Genomic DNA, 14,763 nt, shown 5'->3' with positions numbered 1-14,763 from the left:
ACGAAAGAAGTTTGTGTAATTTGTAAATGTCATAAAGGACGTGGTATGAATTGGACGGCAATACGCCAGGAGAATTGGAGAGGGTCAGACACAATTTTTGACCACTTCGTACGTTTTTATTTGTGGAAAATCCCTTCTTTAACGAATTTCGTTTTGTATTATTTTTATCTTAATTTTTAATAGATATTTTTGTTGATCAGTTATTAAAATCAAATAGGAACAGGAAAATAGCATTGTGAAATAAAGTGCGTAACAAGATGCAAACTCACCATGCTTTAACGGCCTGAAGAAGGCTAAAACATAAATTATAGCTCTGTATTAAGCATACAGACTTAATTAGAGCTACAGAAATATAAATATTTTGCTTAAATGCACAATACTCAATTTTCCAGCACAGGGTCAAGTCTTTATGAACTATGTAGGAAAGATGTGTAATGTAAAACTAAGGCGCGCTGTGACTGATTTTGTCGGCTGAATGAACACAGTTTGCTTTCTCATGTCTTTACACCTGCAACTTTGCTGGCTAAGAATATAGACAGCTGGATATAAATCAATACAAATATATGGTAACAATCCTGGCATTAAACATTGGTCTGGGGCTTAACCTCTCATACTCCATGACAGCGGAGCGTGAGCCGCTTCAGCAAAGAACGCAACCTGGAAAACTATCGGCAAGGATTTTTGCCGATAACCGATAGTTCGGCCAATCAACTATCGGTGCCGATTAATCGGCAAAACCGATACATCGGTCGACCTCTAATTATGGCAAAACCATCCTTCCCGTTCCTGCCATCAGAGAATGGATAGAGCACTGTCCAGAGGCAACGATCATACTGTAGGAGTGTTTTTATGTTTGTTTGCTTGTAGTCTGACTCACTTGTTAATTCTCATGTATACAGAGTAAGTGTCTTCAGTTTGACTGTAACAACAATCAAATTCTCGTTTTCAAACTAGGCAAGACAGTCGCAACAGAGCCATGATACATGCAATTGAGTCCATGGTCATCAGCTGGACGCACATGATCCATAAAGTCTTGAGAGCAGATTCTGCTGACTTGATTGTGACAGGATCAAACCCTGGACCAAAAGCTGAACTTGACTGCTGGAGATCCAGGAAAACAAACATGCAGAGTATTAATGAACAGGTTAGTCTAGAAACCAATGTCATGGTGTATGAGCAAGCAGAAATATTTGAGAATGTACTAAATCTTTGTAAATCTCAGTTTCAGAATCCTTGTGTTCAGAAAATGATGAGGATCCTAGAAATTATAGACAGCAGTTATTTCCCATCATTCAAAGCTTTGAAGGAGGCTGTTTTTGATGGTAAGGCATGCGATGTTCCTAACACATTTTTTTGAACCTGGACCACAAAAAAGTATATTTGTAGCAATAGGCAAAAATACATTGTATAGGTCAAAAGATTTTTCTTTTATGCCAAAAATCATTAGGATATTAAGTAAAGATCATGTTTCGTGGTGATATTTTTTACATTTTCTACCATAAACATATCGAAACTTAATACTTGATTAGTAAAATTTATTGCTAAGAACTTCATTTTGGACAACTTTAAAGGCAGTTTTCTCAATACTTCTTTTTTGCACCCTCAGATTCCAGCTTTTCAAATACAGTGGTGTGAAAAAGTGTTGGCGCCCTTCTTGATTTTTTATTTTTTTGCATGTTTGTCACACTTTAATGTTTCAGATCATCAAACAAATTTAAATATGAATCAAAGATAACACAAGTAAACACAACATGCAGTTTTGAATGAAGTTTTTCATTATGAAGGGAAAACAAAATCCAAACCCACATGGCCCTGTGTGAAAAAGTGTTTGCTCCCTAAACTTAATAACTGGTTGGGCCACCCTTAGCAGCAACAACTGCAATCAAGCATTTGCGATAACTTGCAATGAGTCTGTTACAGTGCTGTGCAGGAATTTTGGCCCACTCATCTTGGCAGAATTGTTGTAATTCAGCCACATTGGAGGGTTTTCGAGCATGAACTGCCTTTTTAAGGTCATGCCACAGCATCTCAATAGGATTCAGGTCAGGACTTTGACTAGGCCACTCCAAAGACTTCATTTTGTTTTTCTTCAGCCATTCAGAGGTGGATTTGCTGGTGTGTTTTGGATCATTGTCCTGATGCAGAACCCAAGTTCGCTTCAGCTTGATGTGTTCTGGCAAAACTGAGACGAGCCTTTATGTTCTTTTTTCTCAGCAGTGTTTTTTGTCTTGGAACTCTGCCATGCAGGCCATTTTTGCCCAGTCTCTTTCTTATGGTGGAGTCATGAACACTGACATTAACTGAGGTAAGAGAGGCCTGCAGTTCTTTAGATGTTGTTGTGGGGTCTTTTGTGACCTCTTGGATGAGTCTTGGGGTAATTTTGGTCGGCCGGCCACTCCTGGGAAGGTTCACCACTGTTCCATGTTTTCGCCATTTGTGGATAATGGCTCTCACCGTGGTTCGCTGGAGTCCCAAAGCTTTAGAAATGGCTTTATAATCCTGAATTTCTTTGGATCTCAACATGATGTGTAGCTTTTGAGGATCTTTTGGTCTACTTCACTTTGTCAGGCAGGTCTTATTTAAGTGATTTCTTGATTTCAAACACTTTTTCACACCACTGTAGTTGTATCTTGACCAAATATTGTCCATACATCAATGGAAAGCTTATATATTCAGCTTTTAGATGATAAATGATAAGTCTTGATTTAAAATAAAAAACACTTATGACTGATTTTGTGGTCCAGTGTCACATTTGTTACAGTTGAGTTTTCTACTGTTCTTACTGTTAATATTCTTCTTAGATATTGTTTATGTGTATTTGTCACTCAGCTTTGCAGGAAGCCAGAGCTATAGATCTTCACCTTCAGCCTTTGAGATCGTTGCTGTCTCAACTGGAGGAAAATGAGTTCTCATCCATCCATAAGCTCATTCCACCAGTTTTTCATCTTATATTTCTGGTCTGGACTCACTGTTCATTCTATCGTTCACCTGCACGCATCGTTGCTCTGCTGCAGGAGCTCTGCAACCTCTTCATTCAGCAGGTATTACATATGTGACAATCATCTAATTTATGCTTAGTGTGTATTGTCTGAGAATGTTTATTTGGCAAACCAGTCATGTGATGCAACCAACATGCAGAAACATGCTGTTTTAAGCTCAACAATCTCTTAAGATAACAGATTTAATCTTTTTTGACAAGGCAAGATTAGGTTGTAAAATGTCATGTGGTGCAACACCCCCCAAAAAAGTATTATATAAAAAAAATTGAGAACAAAACTTGATTTATAATTAAGATGTGTACACTCAAATTAGTTTTACATAGTACATTTTGCTCAGGAGTCATTAAATTAAAATTATTATTGAAAATATTATCAAAACCATATAAGACCAAAATGAATACAAAAATGCATTTCCTTGAACTGGATTTGATAAAGTTTTTCCTTCAGATTGCTACAAATTACTTTTTTCCACGTTGGTCTACACTCTATACACCATAATGGCAAAGCAAAAAACACGTTTTTTATTAAAAAAAACGAAAAAAAAACTTAAATTATTATATTGCATAAGTATTCATCCACTTTGGGACATTGGACAGTTTAGCACAGAAGCTGAAGGTTAAGCTCATTGCTCAAAAATATAGAGATAGCCTTAATGAAAACCCAGTCCAGAGTATTCAGAACCTCTGAGTGAGCAGAAGGTTTACCTTTTTATAAGACAATGCCCCATAAGCACACAGTATGAGTGTCTTATAGACAACTCTGTAAATGTTCTTGAGTGGCCCAGCCACAGCCTGGGCTTAAACCCAATCAAATATTTCTGGAGAAACCTGAAAATGTGCGTCTGCCACCATCCAAGCTGACAAAGTTTGAGAGGTAAAGAGGTGAGAAGAAGAATGGCAGATAGTTATCAAATGCTGATGTGCAAAACTTGTGGCATCATACCCAAAAAGGTGCTTCAGCTAAGTACTGCGTCAAGGGTATGAGTACTTATGCAATGTACTTATTTCAGTTAAAAAAAAATATTTCAGTTCTGTTTTGCTTTGTCATTATGGTGTATGGAGTTTAGATTGATGTGGAAAAAAGTAATTTAAAGCAGTTTAACATACGGCAGTGACATAACAAAACGTGAAAAAAGGGGTATGAATACTGTATATAATTCATTTTTTTGTCCTATAGGCACTTCTGTGTGTAATTAGCCCATGAGTCTATCAATTAAAAATCATCCATTTTTGGAAGGCAACGTATTAATTATCAGTTCTATTCGGATTCTCTTCTATTTTGGGAATGGATAGAGTAATTGGAATAGAGGTTACAACTTTTTTTCTTGTAACCAAATCTTTCCTCCATCTAGGCCACTTCATATCTCAGTGCAGAGGAGCTGCTGAGAGCAGAGACTGAAGATAGTTTGGAGAAGTTACAGACTGTGGTGGGAGTTTTCAGGTGTGTCAGAGAAACATTCAAGACATACAGACAGAAGGTGGCTGCTCTGGCCAGTCATTATTCTACACCAAAGTGCTGGGATTTCCCTTCGGCTCTTGTTTTTACTCGATTTGATGGCTTCTTGGCTCGTGTTTTACAGTTGAAGGTAAGCAGTACATCTTTTGAAGCGATAATATACACTTTCACTTTCAGCCACCATTTAGTTTTATTTTATTTATTTCCAGGCTCTTTTCTCCACTACCCTGGAGTTCCAAAGATTGGAGAAGCTGGTTTTTGGAGGTCTCAGAGGAAGGGTTTATACTGAACAGGTCTCTCGACTACATGCAGAGTTTCTGCAGCTTTGCAAAGCCATGAGGGATCAAGAATACAATCCACTTGATTTGACTTCTCAGGTATAATTGCATGGAGTTAATTCCTTGCTTGGGATGTGTTAGAAGATATATAGATTTACAAAGTTGCAATATTAGCTTAAACAGTTTGATGTCTTATACTATGATAAAAATATCTCACTGAATATGTCAGATAATGTGATATATGATTGTTCAGTAGAATAGCAGATATAACTCTTGGTATAGTTCAGTTTTTTTATAGAGGCTTTCTTGTAAATATAGGGTATGTTTGGATACTACATGCCTGATAATTGACAACCTTCTTTTTTTATGCTCAAAGGCTTAATTGTTCCCATAAATCATCATTTAATGTAACGTTTTTTTTGGCAACAATTTTATAGTAATGTTTAAAACTTAACATGTCATTATCAAAAAATTAATTAGATATCAGTCTATATTGTTTAACATAATGTACATTCTAATACACGTTTGTTAACGAATTAATTATACTTAATATAAATTAAAACTTTTTTGACCAGGATAGAATATTATATATTATTAAATACTTTATTCAACATTTATCTTATGTTTTTTTATACTTTATGTAAAGGATTTCGAAAAAGACTTTTCAAGTTTCCAAGAAAGAGTTGCAGATTTCGATCGACGACTGTCCAGTATTTTGTGCCTTGCCTTTCAAGATTGTTCAGGATTGGAATCAGTTTTCAAAGTAAGCTATTCTGGTAAGACCGATTTAGTTCAAATGAATAGGAAAAAGCCTAAAATAGTCTAACCCACATAACCTTTTAATCTGTATGTGTTTTAAGCTGGTCGCTGTGCTCAAACCCCTCTTGGAAAGAGACCTCATAAAGGAAACGTTCATTCCTAATTTCTCCAAAGTGATACAGCTTTTTGGAGATGAGCTGGACCAATGCAAACACCTGTTTGATTCTCATCTTGAGCAGGTAAAGTAGTTGTTTTTCAACATACTTTTGTTCATGTACAAAAAGGATGTTGTGTAATTTATCATTTAATTCCAGAAAAAAAGAAACAAGCTGCATTTGAGCAAAAACATGCCTGCTATGACTGGGTGTCTAAAGTGGGCAAAAATGCTTAGAGACAGAATCCAAATCCCTTGGAACAATTTTCAGTTTGTTCTGGATGTGTAAGTGTTTTAAAGTCTATTTAGATTATTATTTTTCTGTTTTTTTAGTGGTACAAATATAAGATGATTGTGCGTTTAAATTACAGGAGTATCAAAGGAGCAGAAATGGAGCTGGTCTATCATAAGTACCTGGAGATGTCCTCTCATTTGGATGAGTATGAAAAGCAGGTCTATTTGAGCTGGTGTGGCAATATTAACCAAGTCTGCCAGATGAACCTGGATCAGCCCCTAATCAAAAGAAATCCCAGTACTGACCTGCTGTCAGTAAACGTCAATCAGGAGGTGAAGAACATAACTGTAGTGCGTTTAAAATTGATCTCAACATAAGGCATTAATTTAAATTGTTAGAGCATCTAATTTTGAGGAATCTTTCAGTGTACTCATTTGCATAATACTGAACTTTTTCACCTTAGCTGATTGCTGTGATCAAGGACGTGAAACACCTGAAAATCCTTAATCAGATGAACATCCCTTCTGCTGCTGTGACGGTGTATGAAAATAGAAAGATGTTCTTTAAGGTTAGTGAATGCTCAGTTTGTCTGCTAGCAGGTAAATTTGGTTTTTATGGTCTATGGCATTAATATGAGTACTTTACCTGATCTCCGTTAGAACCTTGGGAGCCTACATTTAATGGTGCAGTGGTATAACAAGCTGAAACAGACGACTCTTGAAGTGGAGGCTCCTCTTATGAAAGTGGAGATGGAGAACATTGATCTGCAAATCTATCAAGCAGAAACTGAGCTTACATGGCAAGACCAGAACTGCTGGAGCTACATCTGCACATTGAAGGACACTGTCTATCATCTAGAGAGAAGACTACAAAAAACTAAAGACAATGTTGAGATAATTGAAGTTCTAATGAATGGATGGAGCAAACAGCCAATGTTCTGCAGGAAAGACCATAAGAAAGAATCAACCCTGCAGCTGGATGATAAATCAGCAAGAATAGCAAAATGCTACAGCAATCTCAGGAAAGATGGAGAAATTATCCATAATTTGTTACAGGTGAGGAAGAGCTTTTTCTAATTATTTTTTTGCTACACTCTGTTTCTTTAACATTTCTGTTTTCTTGTATCTTTCCCAGGAGAACCTGATCCTTTTTGCTGTGGATAGTTCTTCAGATGCATGGAAGGCCTACTTGGAGTACGTAGATGATATGGTGGTTGAGGGATTTTTCAGTGCTGTCTCAACTTCTCTGGAGTTTTTCATTGAGAACATGGAGGGCTCAGTGAGGCAGGCTCCTTTGTTTGAGGCTCAGATGTTACTGATGGGATCTGAGATCAAGTTTAAACCATCTCTGGATCAAGATGGTGGTGATGGACTTAATGAGTTGGTCGAAGAATTACTAGGAGATGTGTTCAAGATGTCTGCTCAAGTGAAGAGGGTGGCTCCTCACCTAAACGTGGAGGACTACCAGGTACTCACAGTTAATGGGTCACAGTTAATTTAGAGTGGCTTTCAAATATCTGAGGTCACATTGAACCTTTTTTGCAATTGCTTCGTTTTAAAGGTGCCATAGAATGGAAAACGTACTCGGTTACTTTCGTAACCTCGGTTCCCTGAGATACGGGAACGAGTACTGCGTCTGTAAAGACGCTTATGGGGAAAAGCTCCTTTTCTCCTGAGACTGAAGCATTTCAATAACGCAGTGTAACTGCACGGCCATTGGTTCGTGCAGTGTTAAAGAAACGAACCAATGGCTCGGCAGCGGAGATGCACAAACCTATGGCGATGATTCGCGCCCGATCGCGCCAAAAGGGGCGGAGCATCTGGCTATATAAGCGAGCATTTCGCCATAGGGAACTCAGGTACTTCGACTGAAGCGACGACTGAGTCGTGCAGCTACCTAGCACGGCCAGCAACGCAGTACTCGTTCCCGTATCTCAGGGAACCGAGGTTACGAAAGTAACCGAGTACGTTCCCTTTCGATACTTTCACTCGTACTGCGTCTGTAAAGACGCTTATGGGGAACCAGTACAATCCCGCCGTTGCTAAGGTAGAGGAACGACTGACATGACCCTAGCACTAAAGGGCTAATAAGGGCCAATTTGTTCGATCAGATAGCCTGATAAACATCCGTTCCAAGGAATAAGTACACTTGGAGCTCCACAGAGGCCAAGACGCACTATATATAACATACTGGTAAAACATACCACTATGTGGAAAGGACCCGAGTCTGTAAGACTGGAACGTCCAAGTTATAGAATCTAGCAAATGTGGACGGTGAGGCCCAGCCTGCCACCGCACAAATCTCTGCAATGGAAACCCCACTAGACCACGCCCAAGACGAGGCGATGCCCCTCGTCGAATGGGCCCTTACTCCCATGGGACATTGTAGGCCCAAAGAGGAGTAAGCCAGCGTGATGGCTTCCACAATCCATTTGGATAGTCTCTGTTTTGTGACCGAACACCCCTTGGTGCGGCCACCAAACATACAAACAGCTGTTCTGACTGCCTAAAAGGGGCAGAACGCTCTATATAACATCTCAGAGCCCTGACAGGGCAGAGAGGGTTAAATCCCTGGTCTTGCTCCGTAGGAGGAAGAGCCAAAAGGGAAATAATCTGGTCTCTAAAGGGTGTAGAGAGACTTTTGGGAACATACCCATGCTTTGGCTTCAGGATGACCTTAGAGTCATTTTGCCCGAATTCCAAGCAAACGGGGCTCACAGAGAGCGCCTGTAAATCACCCATGCGTTTGACTGATGCTAATGCCAATAGCAGGGCAGTCTTCAACGTCAGGGGGCGAAGGCCTATGGACTGAAGCGGTTCGAAGGGAGGGCCCTTCAGGGCCCTCAACACTGTGGGTAAGTCCCAAGACGGAACCGTAATGGGGCGAGGGGGATTAATCCGCCTTGACCCCTTTAAGAAACGAACGACCAAGTCGTTCCTTCCCACAGATTGACCGTTTACAAGGTCATGGAATACCGCTATAGCTGCAACATAGACCTTGAGCGTGGAAGGGGATCTCCCCTTATCCAACAGCTCTTGCAAGAAGGACAATATCACAGATATGTCACATAAAATTGGGTCCGTACCGCGGGTGGAACACCAGGCGGAAAAGACAGACCACTTGAGATCGTAGAGCCGCCTCGTAGAGGGTGCTCTAGCCTGTGACATAGTACTCAAAACCGACTCAGGGAGACTTAAAGGCTCCCGTCTAGAGCCCAAACGTGTAGCGCCCACAATTCCGGTTGGGGGTGCCATATCGTTCTGTTCGCCTGTGTTAAGAGATCTCGTCTCAGTGGCACGGCCCATGGTGCTCTTGAGAGCAGCCTGGGAAGATCTGGAAACCAATGCTGGTTCTGCATTTCCAAGCAGTTGATGTGAAGGCGACTCTCTGCTTTCGACCATAGGCCGAAAGCAGGCTGGCCGTCGCACAGCGCCCCCCAACCTAAGTTGGAGGCGTCTGTCGAGACCGCTTTCCTTCTGACCACCAAGTCCAGGGGAACGCCCTGTTCCATCCATTGAGCGCACCTCCAAGGAGCCAGGGCTGCTATACAGGCCCGATCTACCTTGATGCGCTGGCGTCCCAAACGCCACGCTTGAGGAGGAACCTTTGGTTTCAACCAGAACTGCAGGGGGCGCATTTGAAGCAGACCCAACTGAAGTACTGGAGATGCTGAGGCCATAAGGCCGAGCATCTTCTGAAAAACCTTGAGAGGGCGAAGGGCTCCTATTTTGAAGGAAGCCGCGAGCCTGCGAATGGCTTGGGCTCTCTGCGGCGCAACTGCTGCCTTCATTTGACGTGAGTCGAAAACTGCTCCCAGGAACGCAATGCGTTGGCTGGGAGACAGCACGCTCTTGGCAAAATTGACCTTGAGTCCTAGGCACTCTAAGTGGCTGAGGATTAAGGCTCTGTGGTGTGTTAGCTCGCTCTCTGACTGGGCTAGGATGAGCCAGTCGTCCAGATAGTTCAGGACGCGGATTCCCATCTGCCTCAGAGGGGAAAGTGCTGCGTCCATGCACTTTGTAAACGTGCGAGGGGCTAACGACAGTCCGAACGGAAGGACTGTATATTGATATGCCACTCCCTCGAAGGCGAATCTCAAGAATTGCCTGTGATGGGGGGCGATCTGAATGTGGAAGTATGCATCCTTCAGATCCAGTGAACAAAACCAGTCCTCTTTGCGTATCTGCGAGAGGATCTGTTTTAGTGTAAGCATTCTGAACGGCCGTCTCATGAGGGCGCGATTCAGCTGTCTGAGGTCGAGGATGGGGCGTAGACCGCCATCCTTCTTTGGAACGAGGAAGTAACGGCTGTAAAAACCTGACTCGCTCTGTGTTGGGGGGACCGTTTCCACGGCGCCCTTGGCCAACAGATTCTTTACCTCTAATCGCAAGACGTCTACGTCTTTGCTGCGAACTGAGGTGGTGATCACACCATGAAAGCGAGGAGGTCTTCGAGCGAACTGGAGTACATAGCCTCGTTCTATTATACCCAAAAACCATTTTGACACTCCGGGGATGGCTTGCCATGCCGCGGATCGTGTCGCTAGGGGCTGCAATGGTTCGCACAGCTGTATGCTGTCTGAAAGCATTGGAAGAGGAAATTTGCTCTTTTCTTGAAAATGTTTGTTTTTTATTTTTCCCGCTATCACAGCGGTTTGCTGTAAGGGCGCTGATATAAAGGGCCCGTGAGTTACAGCTACATTTTTCACAAACATAAGTTCCCTTACACCCGGAACAGAACGGAGTGTAGAAGGGCTTAAAAGAGGCACTTTGGGGGCTGGTCCGGCTGCTGCGAGACTTGGCCCCTCCCTCTTCCTGCTGTTGAGATCAGGAAGACGCTGGCGGCGCCTGGTCCAGCACCACTCTTGGCCGAGGTCCCTGACGCTTAGGGAAGGGAAAGCGCTTGGCTGGGCGTGACCGAGGACGGAGCTCCGTCTGAGGCGCTGGTTGCGCAGCTGGGGGCGTGGCTTTCGCAGGCTGCTGAGTCGGCGCCGGCTTGGGGCGACTAGGAGCCGTTGCAGAGCTCGAGCGTTTGGGCAGGAAATGTCGCATGGCTTGGGACGATTTCTGCGCCGCGGTGAAGCGCTCCGCGAAACCCTCGACAGCTGGGCCGAACAGGCCGGTCGGCGAGATGGGGGAGTCAAGGAAGGCGACCTTATCCGCGTCCTTGATCTCCGTCAAGTTAAGCCACAAGTGGCGCTCCAGCACCACTAAACTGGCCATCGATCGCCCGATCGCCTGAGCCGTCATCTTCGTGGCGCGTAACGCCAAATCCGTAGCGCTACGTATCTCTCTGAGCGGGGAATCGTCCAGGTTCAACTCGTCCAGACCGCGGAGGAGCTTTGCTTGGTACACCTTGAGTACCGCCATCGAGTGAAGCGCTGAAGCTGCCTGTCCAGCAGACGAATACGCTCGTCCAGCGAGGGTAGAGGTCGTTCTGCAAGGCTTAGACGGGTGTGACGCCCTCGCCTTCCAACCGATAGCGGTGGGCGGGCAAAGGTGCGCAGCAACTGACTCGTCCAGCGGGGGCAGCTTCTCGTAGCCCTTTTCCTCAGCGCCATCGACCGTGGTGAGGGCAGCAGAAGAGGAAGTATGAAGGCGGGCGGAGTATGGAGCACGCCAGGACTTAGAGATTTCGTCGTGGACTTCGGGGAAGAATGGTGAAGCTCGCTGACGAGGGGCCTGGCGGCGCCCCGGCAGAAACCATTCGTCCAACCGGCTCCTAGAGGGCTCCTCGGGAGGAGACCATTGAAGATCCAGCTCCTCAACAGCTTTAGATAGGACGCGGAACAGTTCGGCGTCCATACCGGCGCTGGCGGCGCTGGATTGCGCAGACGGCAAGGGGGCGGGGTCATGGGAAGAGCCCGACAACTCCTCTGCGTCAGATGCGGCCAATGACATGCTGTCATCCTCGCATTCACTTCCTCCGAAGGAGACCAGATCGCTCGCAGCCGCAGTGGGACGCTGGTCAGGATGCAGGAAGAGAACTGGCGATTCCTCTCCGTGTGGTGAAGGCGAGGCACGCGGGGTCTGAGCCGGCGTGAGCTCGCCTGTCACCACGCTCTTAGATCTCTTGCCCCGCTGCTTCTTCCTAGCAGGTTCTTGCGAGGAAGTAAGCGGGAGGGCGCGAGAAGCGGCGTCGCTCTCTGAAAAGAAAGCTAGCCGCGAGCGGAGGGAAGTGAGACTCATATTCCCGCAGTGGGAACATTCCGTCTCATTGAGCGCAGCCTCAGCGTGGGCGTGACCCAGGCACGAGACGCACTCAGCGTGAGTGTCAGCGGCGTGCAGAGGGGCTCTGCACGAGCGACAAAAACGCCGCGGCATTTGAAACAACGCCGTAGAAATTTGCTCTTAATTTGCTCTTTTAGATGTTCGCCGGATAGCAGCAGGGAATCAGCTCCGGAGCGTCAATCCGCCGAGCAGTGAAGATCCGCTGCGAGGCTCGTCAACGGCGAAGAAGAGGCTTGCTTGAGCGAAGTCTGCGTAGTCAGTCTCTGCGAAGATCAGAAGTCGTCGCTGAAGAAGAAGGATCTGAGTTCCCTATGGCGAAATGCTCGCTTATATAGCCAGATGCTCCGCCCCTTTTGGCGCGATCGGGCGCGAATCATCGCCATAGGTTTGTGCATCTCCGCTGCCGAGCCATTGGTTCGTTTCTTTAACACTGCACGAACCAATGGCCGTGCAGTTACACTGCGTTATTGAAATGCTTCAGTCTCAGGAGAAAAGGAGCTTTTCCCCATAAGCGTCTTTACAGACGCAGTACGAGTGAAAGTATCGAAAGGGAACTGTATTTACCTTGGCATAGTTAAATAATAACAGTTCTGTACATGGACATGACATACCGTGAGTCTCAAACACCATCGTTTCCTCCTTCTTATATAAATCTGGTGTTTGCAAAAGACCACTGAAAAGTAGGTCAATCTTAACATAACAGCGACTATTACGTAATAGTCTCGGTATCATTAATAGTTACGCCCCCAACATTTGCATAGCCGAATCATCAGAAGTTCTGCAGGTAGGCTATTGTGAAATAACAAAGCGAGGACAATAGCAAAAATGGCAGATCACGGAAATAAATGTTATGTTCCAGGTTGTGCAGGAGATGTTAAGTGTAGGGATGGGTTGGTGTCTGTACTCAGAAAGCACGGAAAACAAATAAGGTGTTCTAATAAAATAAAGGCATGCCATTATTTTGAATTTTTCTAAAATTATTACATTTTTAAATGACAAATTATACGCATTTTCACTAGTGATCTCAGATATTTGGATACCTGTGCTTTCTCTTTATTTGTGAGTAATATATATCAGAAAGAAGTTTCGCAGTATTGTTTTTAAATTTACAAATAACTTTTCTTATTTTTTGACCTCATACATTGTTTAGGCTGATGTTGAGGACATGTTAGACCTAACAGATCTCCAGCAGGAAGTGATGGAGAGAGTTGATGAAGTCATGAAGAAAGCCTTGCAATACCAGGACACACTTATCCGCTACAGTCCCCTGTGGCTTGATGACAGGGTTGAATTTCTCAGGCAGTTCCTCCTCTATGGTCATGCACTGACAGCTGAAGAGGTGGAAGCCTATGGAGAAAATGCATTTCCAGAAAATCCTCCCACCACAGCGCAATTCAAAGAGCAGGTGAAACTATACAGCTTTTAATCTTTCTTCTTGAATATCAGGTTTTGAAACAAAATGAAATATATTTGGATGGATCTGTCCATAAACTGTTTTCTGTTAGTAGTAAAAAAAGGTTTGTCATGTTATCAGTAAATTGTCTCCTTTCACACCAGATGAATCATTATGAAGAGGTGTATACAGAGGTCAGCCGTTTGGAGGACTGGCAGGTATTTGACGGTTGGTTTAGAGTGGATATCCGTCCATTCAAGATGAGTCTTTTAAACATAATCAAAAAATGGAGCTGGATGTTTAAGGAGCACCTGGTGTCTTATGTTACTGGCAGGTGAGACCCCCTTCTGTAATTACATAGAAAAAAACACTTTAATGCCCCAATTTTCCTCTAAACTCCAAATGCTTTCCTCAGTCAATAAAAGTAATTGATTTCTGCTGGTTTGTGATCTTGATGTTCTTCAGTATTGGCGAACTAGAGGAGTTCATGCTCCGGGCGGAATCCAGGCTTAAAGAGCCAGTGTGCGGTGGAGACTACCAGGCTCTTGTGCAGGTGATGGGTTACCTGCTGGCGATCAAAGACAGACAGACTGGTACCGACCAGCTTTTTGAACCTGTCGTTGATGTGGTCAATCTTCTGGAGCAGTATGGAGAAACCCTACCTGAGTGTGTCCACATGCAGCTTGAGGTAAGAGTATTTCACAGCCTTTAGTTTAAAGGGATAGTTCACCCAAAAATAAAAAAAAATATGTTTATCTGCTTACCCCCAGGGCATCCAAGATGTAGGTGATAGGGATGCTCATATTGACCGTTTAACCGTTAACCGACAGTAAGAATTTTAACCGATTATTACTATCAGTTAAACGGTTTAAAAGGGTTTTTTTCTATTTTATTTTATTTATTTTTATTTTTACGTTTGCTGCATGGTGAAAGAAATAATGCTATTTGTAAGTTATCTGTTTACTCACGCGCGGGTGTCGACACGTGCAGTGTGGCTGTACAGACATATTTCGCTTCACCTTTACTTAGTTAACAGATGTAGTATATGCAACTCAATGGCAAGTGGCGTTATTGGGTTATCAGAGAGTGAATATGTGAGTGAATGTATTCAAATTCTGAATGAATTATTGTCTAGAAAGTGCGCAATAGAGTAGTTCATCGCAATCTCATAAAGTTATTAAAGAGTAATAAAATAACCTTTACACTGCACAATTAATCTCTTAGTTATATATTGCCAACACTTTCTTTGTTTTAATAAGA

General features: G+C 43.5%; 2 protein-coding genes across 2 annotated transcripts in view; one reads left to right on the top strand and one right to left on the bottom strand.

Moving 5' to 3' along the window:
* LOC141342353 (dynein axonemal heavy chain 11-like) overlaps nt 1-14,763 on the bottom strand; it is a 260,969-nt gene that overhangs the window by 73,261 nt on the left and 172,945 nt on the right. The window lies entirely within an intron of this gene.
* Nucleotides 1-14,763, top strand: part of LOC141342412 (dynein axonemal heavy chain 11-like) — a 98,677-nt gene that overhangs the window by 2,171 nt on the left and 81,743 nt on the right. Inside the window, exons 4-19 of the mRNA XM_073846857.1 lie at nt 760-835; nt 955-1,144; nt 1,223-1,322; nt 2,830-3,041; nt 4,351-4,584; nt 4,664-4,831; nt 5,379-5,495; nt 5,593-5,730; nt 5,806-5,930; nt 6,017-6,212; nt 6,344-6,448; nt 6,540-6,935; nt 7,015-7,347; nt 13,261-13,515; nt 13,668-13,837; nt 13,969-14,191. Coding sequence (XP_073702958.1) covers nt 760-835; nt 955-1,144; nt 1,223-1,322; nt 2,830-3,041; nt 4,351-4,584; nt 4,664-4,831; nt 5,379-5,495; nt 5,593-5,730; nt 5,806-5,930; nt 6,017-6,212; nt 6,344-6,448; nt 6,540-6,935; nt 7,015-7,347; nt 13,261-13,515; nt 13,668-13,837; nt 13,969-14,191 — 3,038 coding nt within the window. The remainder of the gene's footprint in view (nt 1-759; nt 836-954; nt 1,145-1,222; nt 1,323-2,829; nt 3,042-4,350; nt 4,585-4,663; nt 4,832-5,378; nt 5,496-5,592; nt 5,731-5,805; nt 5,931-6,016; nt 6,213-6,343; nt 6,449-6,539; nt 6,936-7,014; nt 7,348-13,260; nt 13,516-13,667; nt 13,838-13,968; nt 14,192-14,763) is intronic.

This window comes from Garra rufa, chromosome 9 (assembly GCF_049309525.1).
Source record: "Garra rufa chromosome 9, GarRuf1.0, whole genome shotgun sequence".
Classification (NCBI taxonomy): domain Eukaryota; kingdom Metazoa; phylum Chordata; class Actinopteri; order Cypriniformes; family Cyprinidae; genus Garra; species Garra rufa.
Note: the sequence above shows the minus strand (reverse complement) of the source record. Positions and strands in the feature narration are given on the sequence as shown.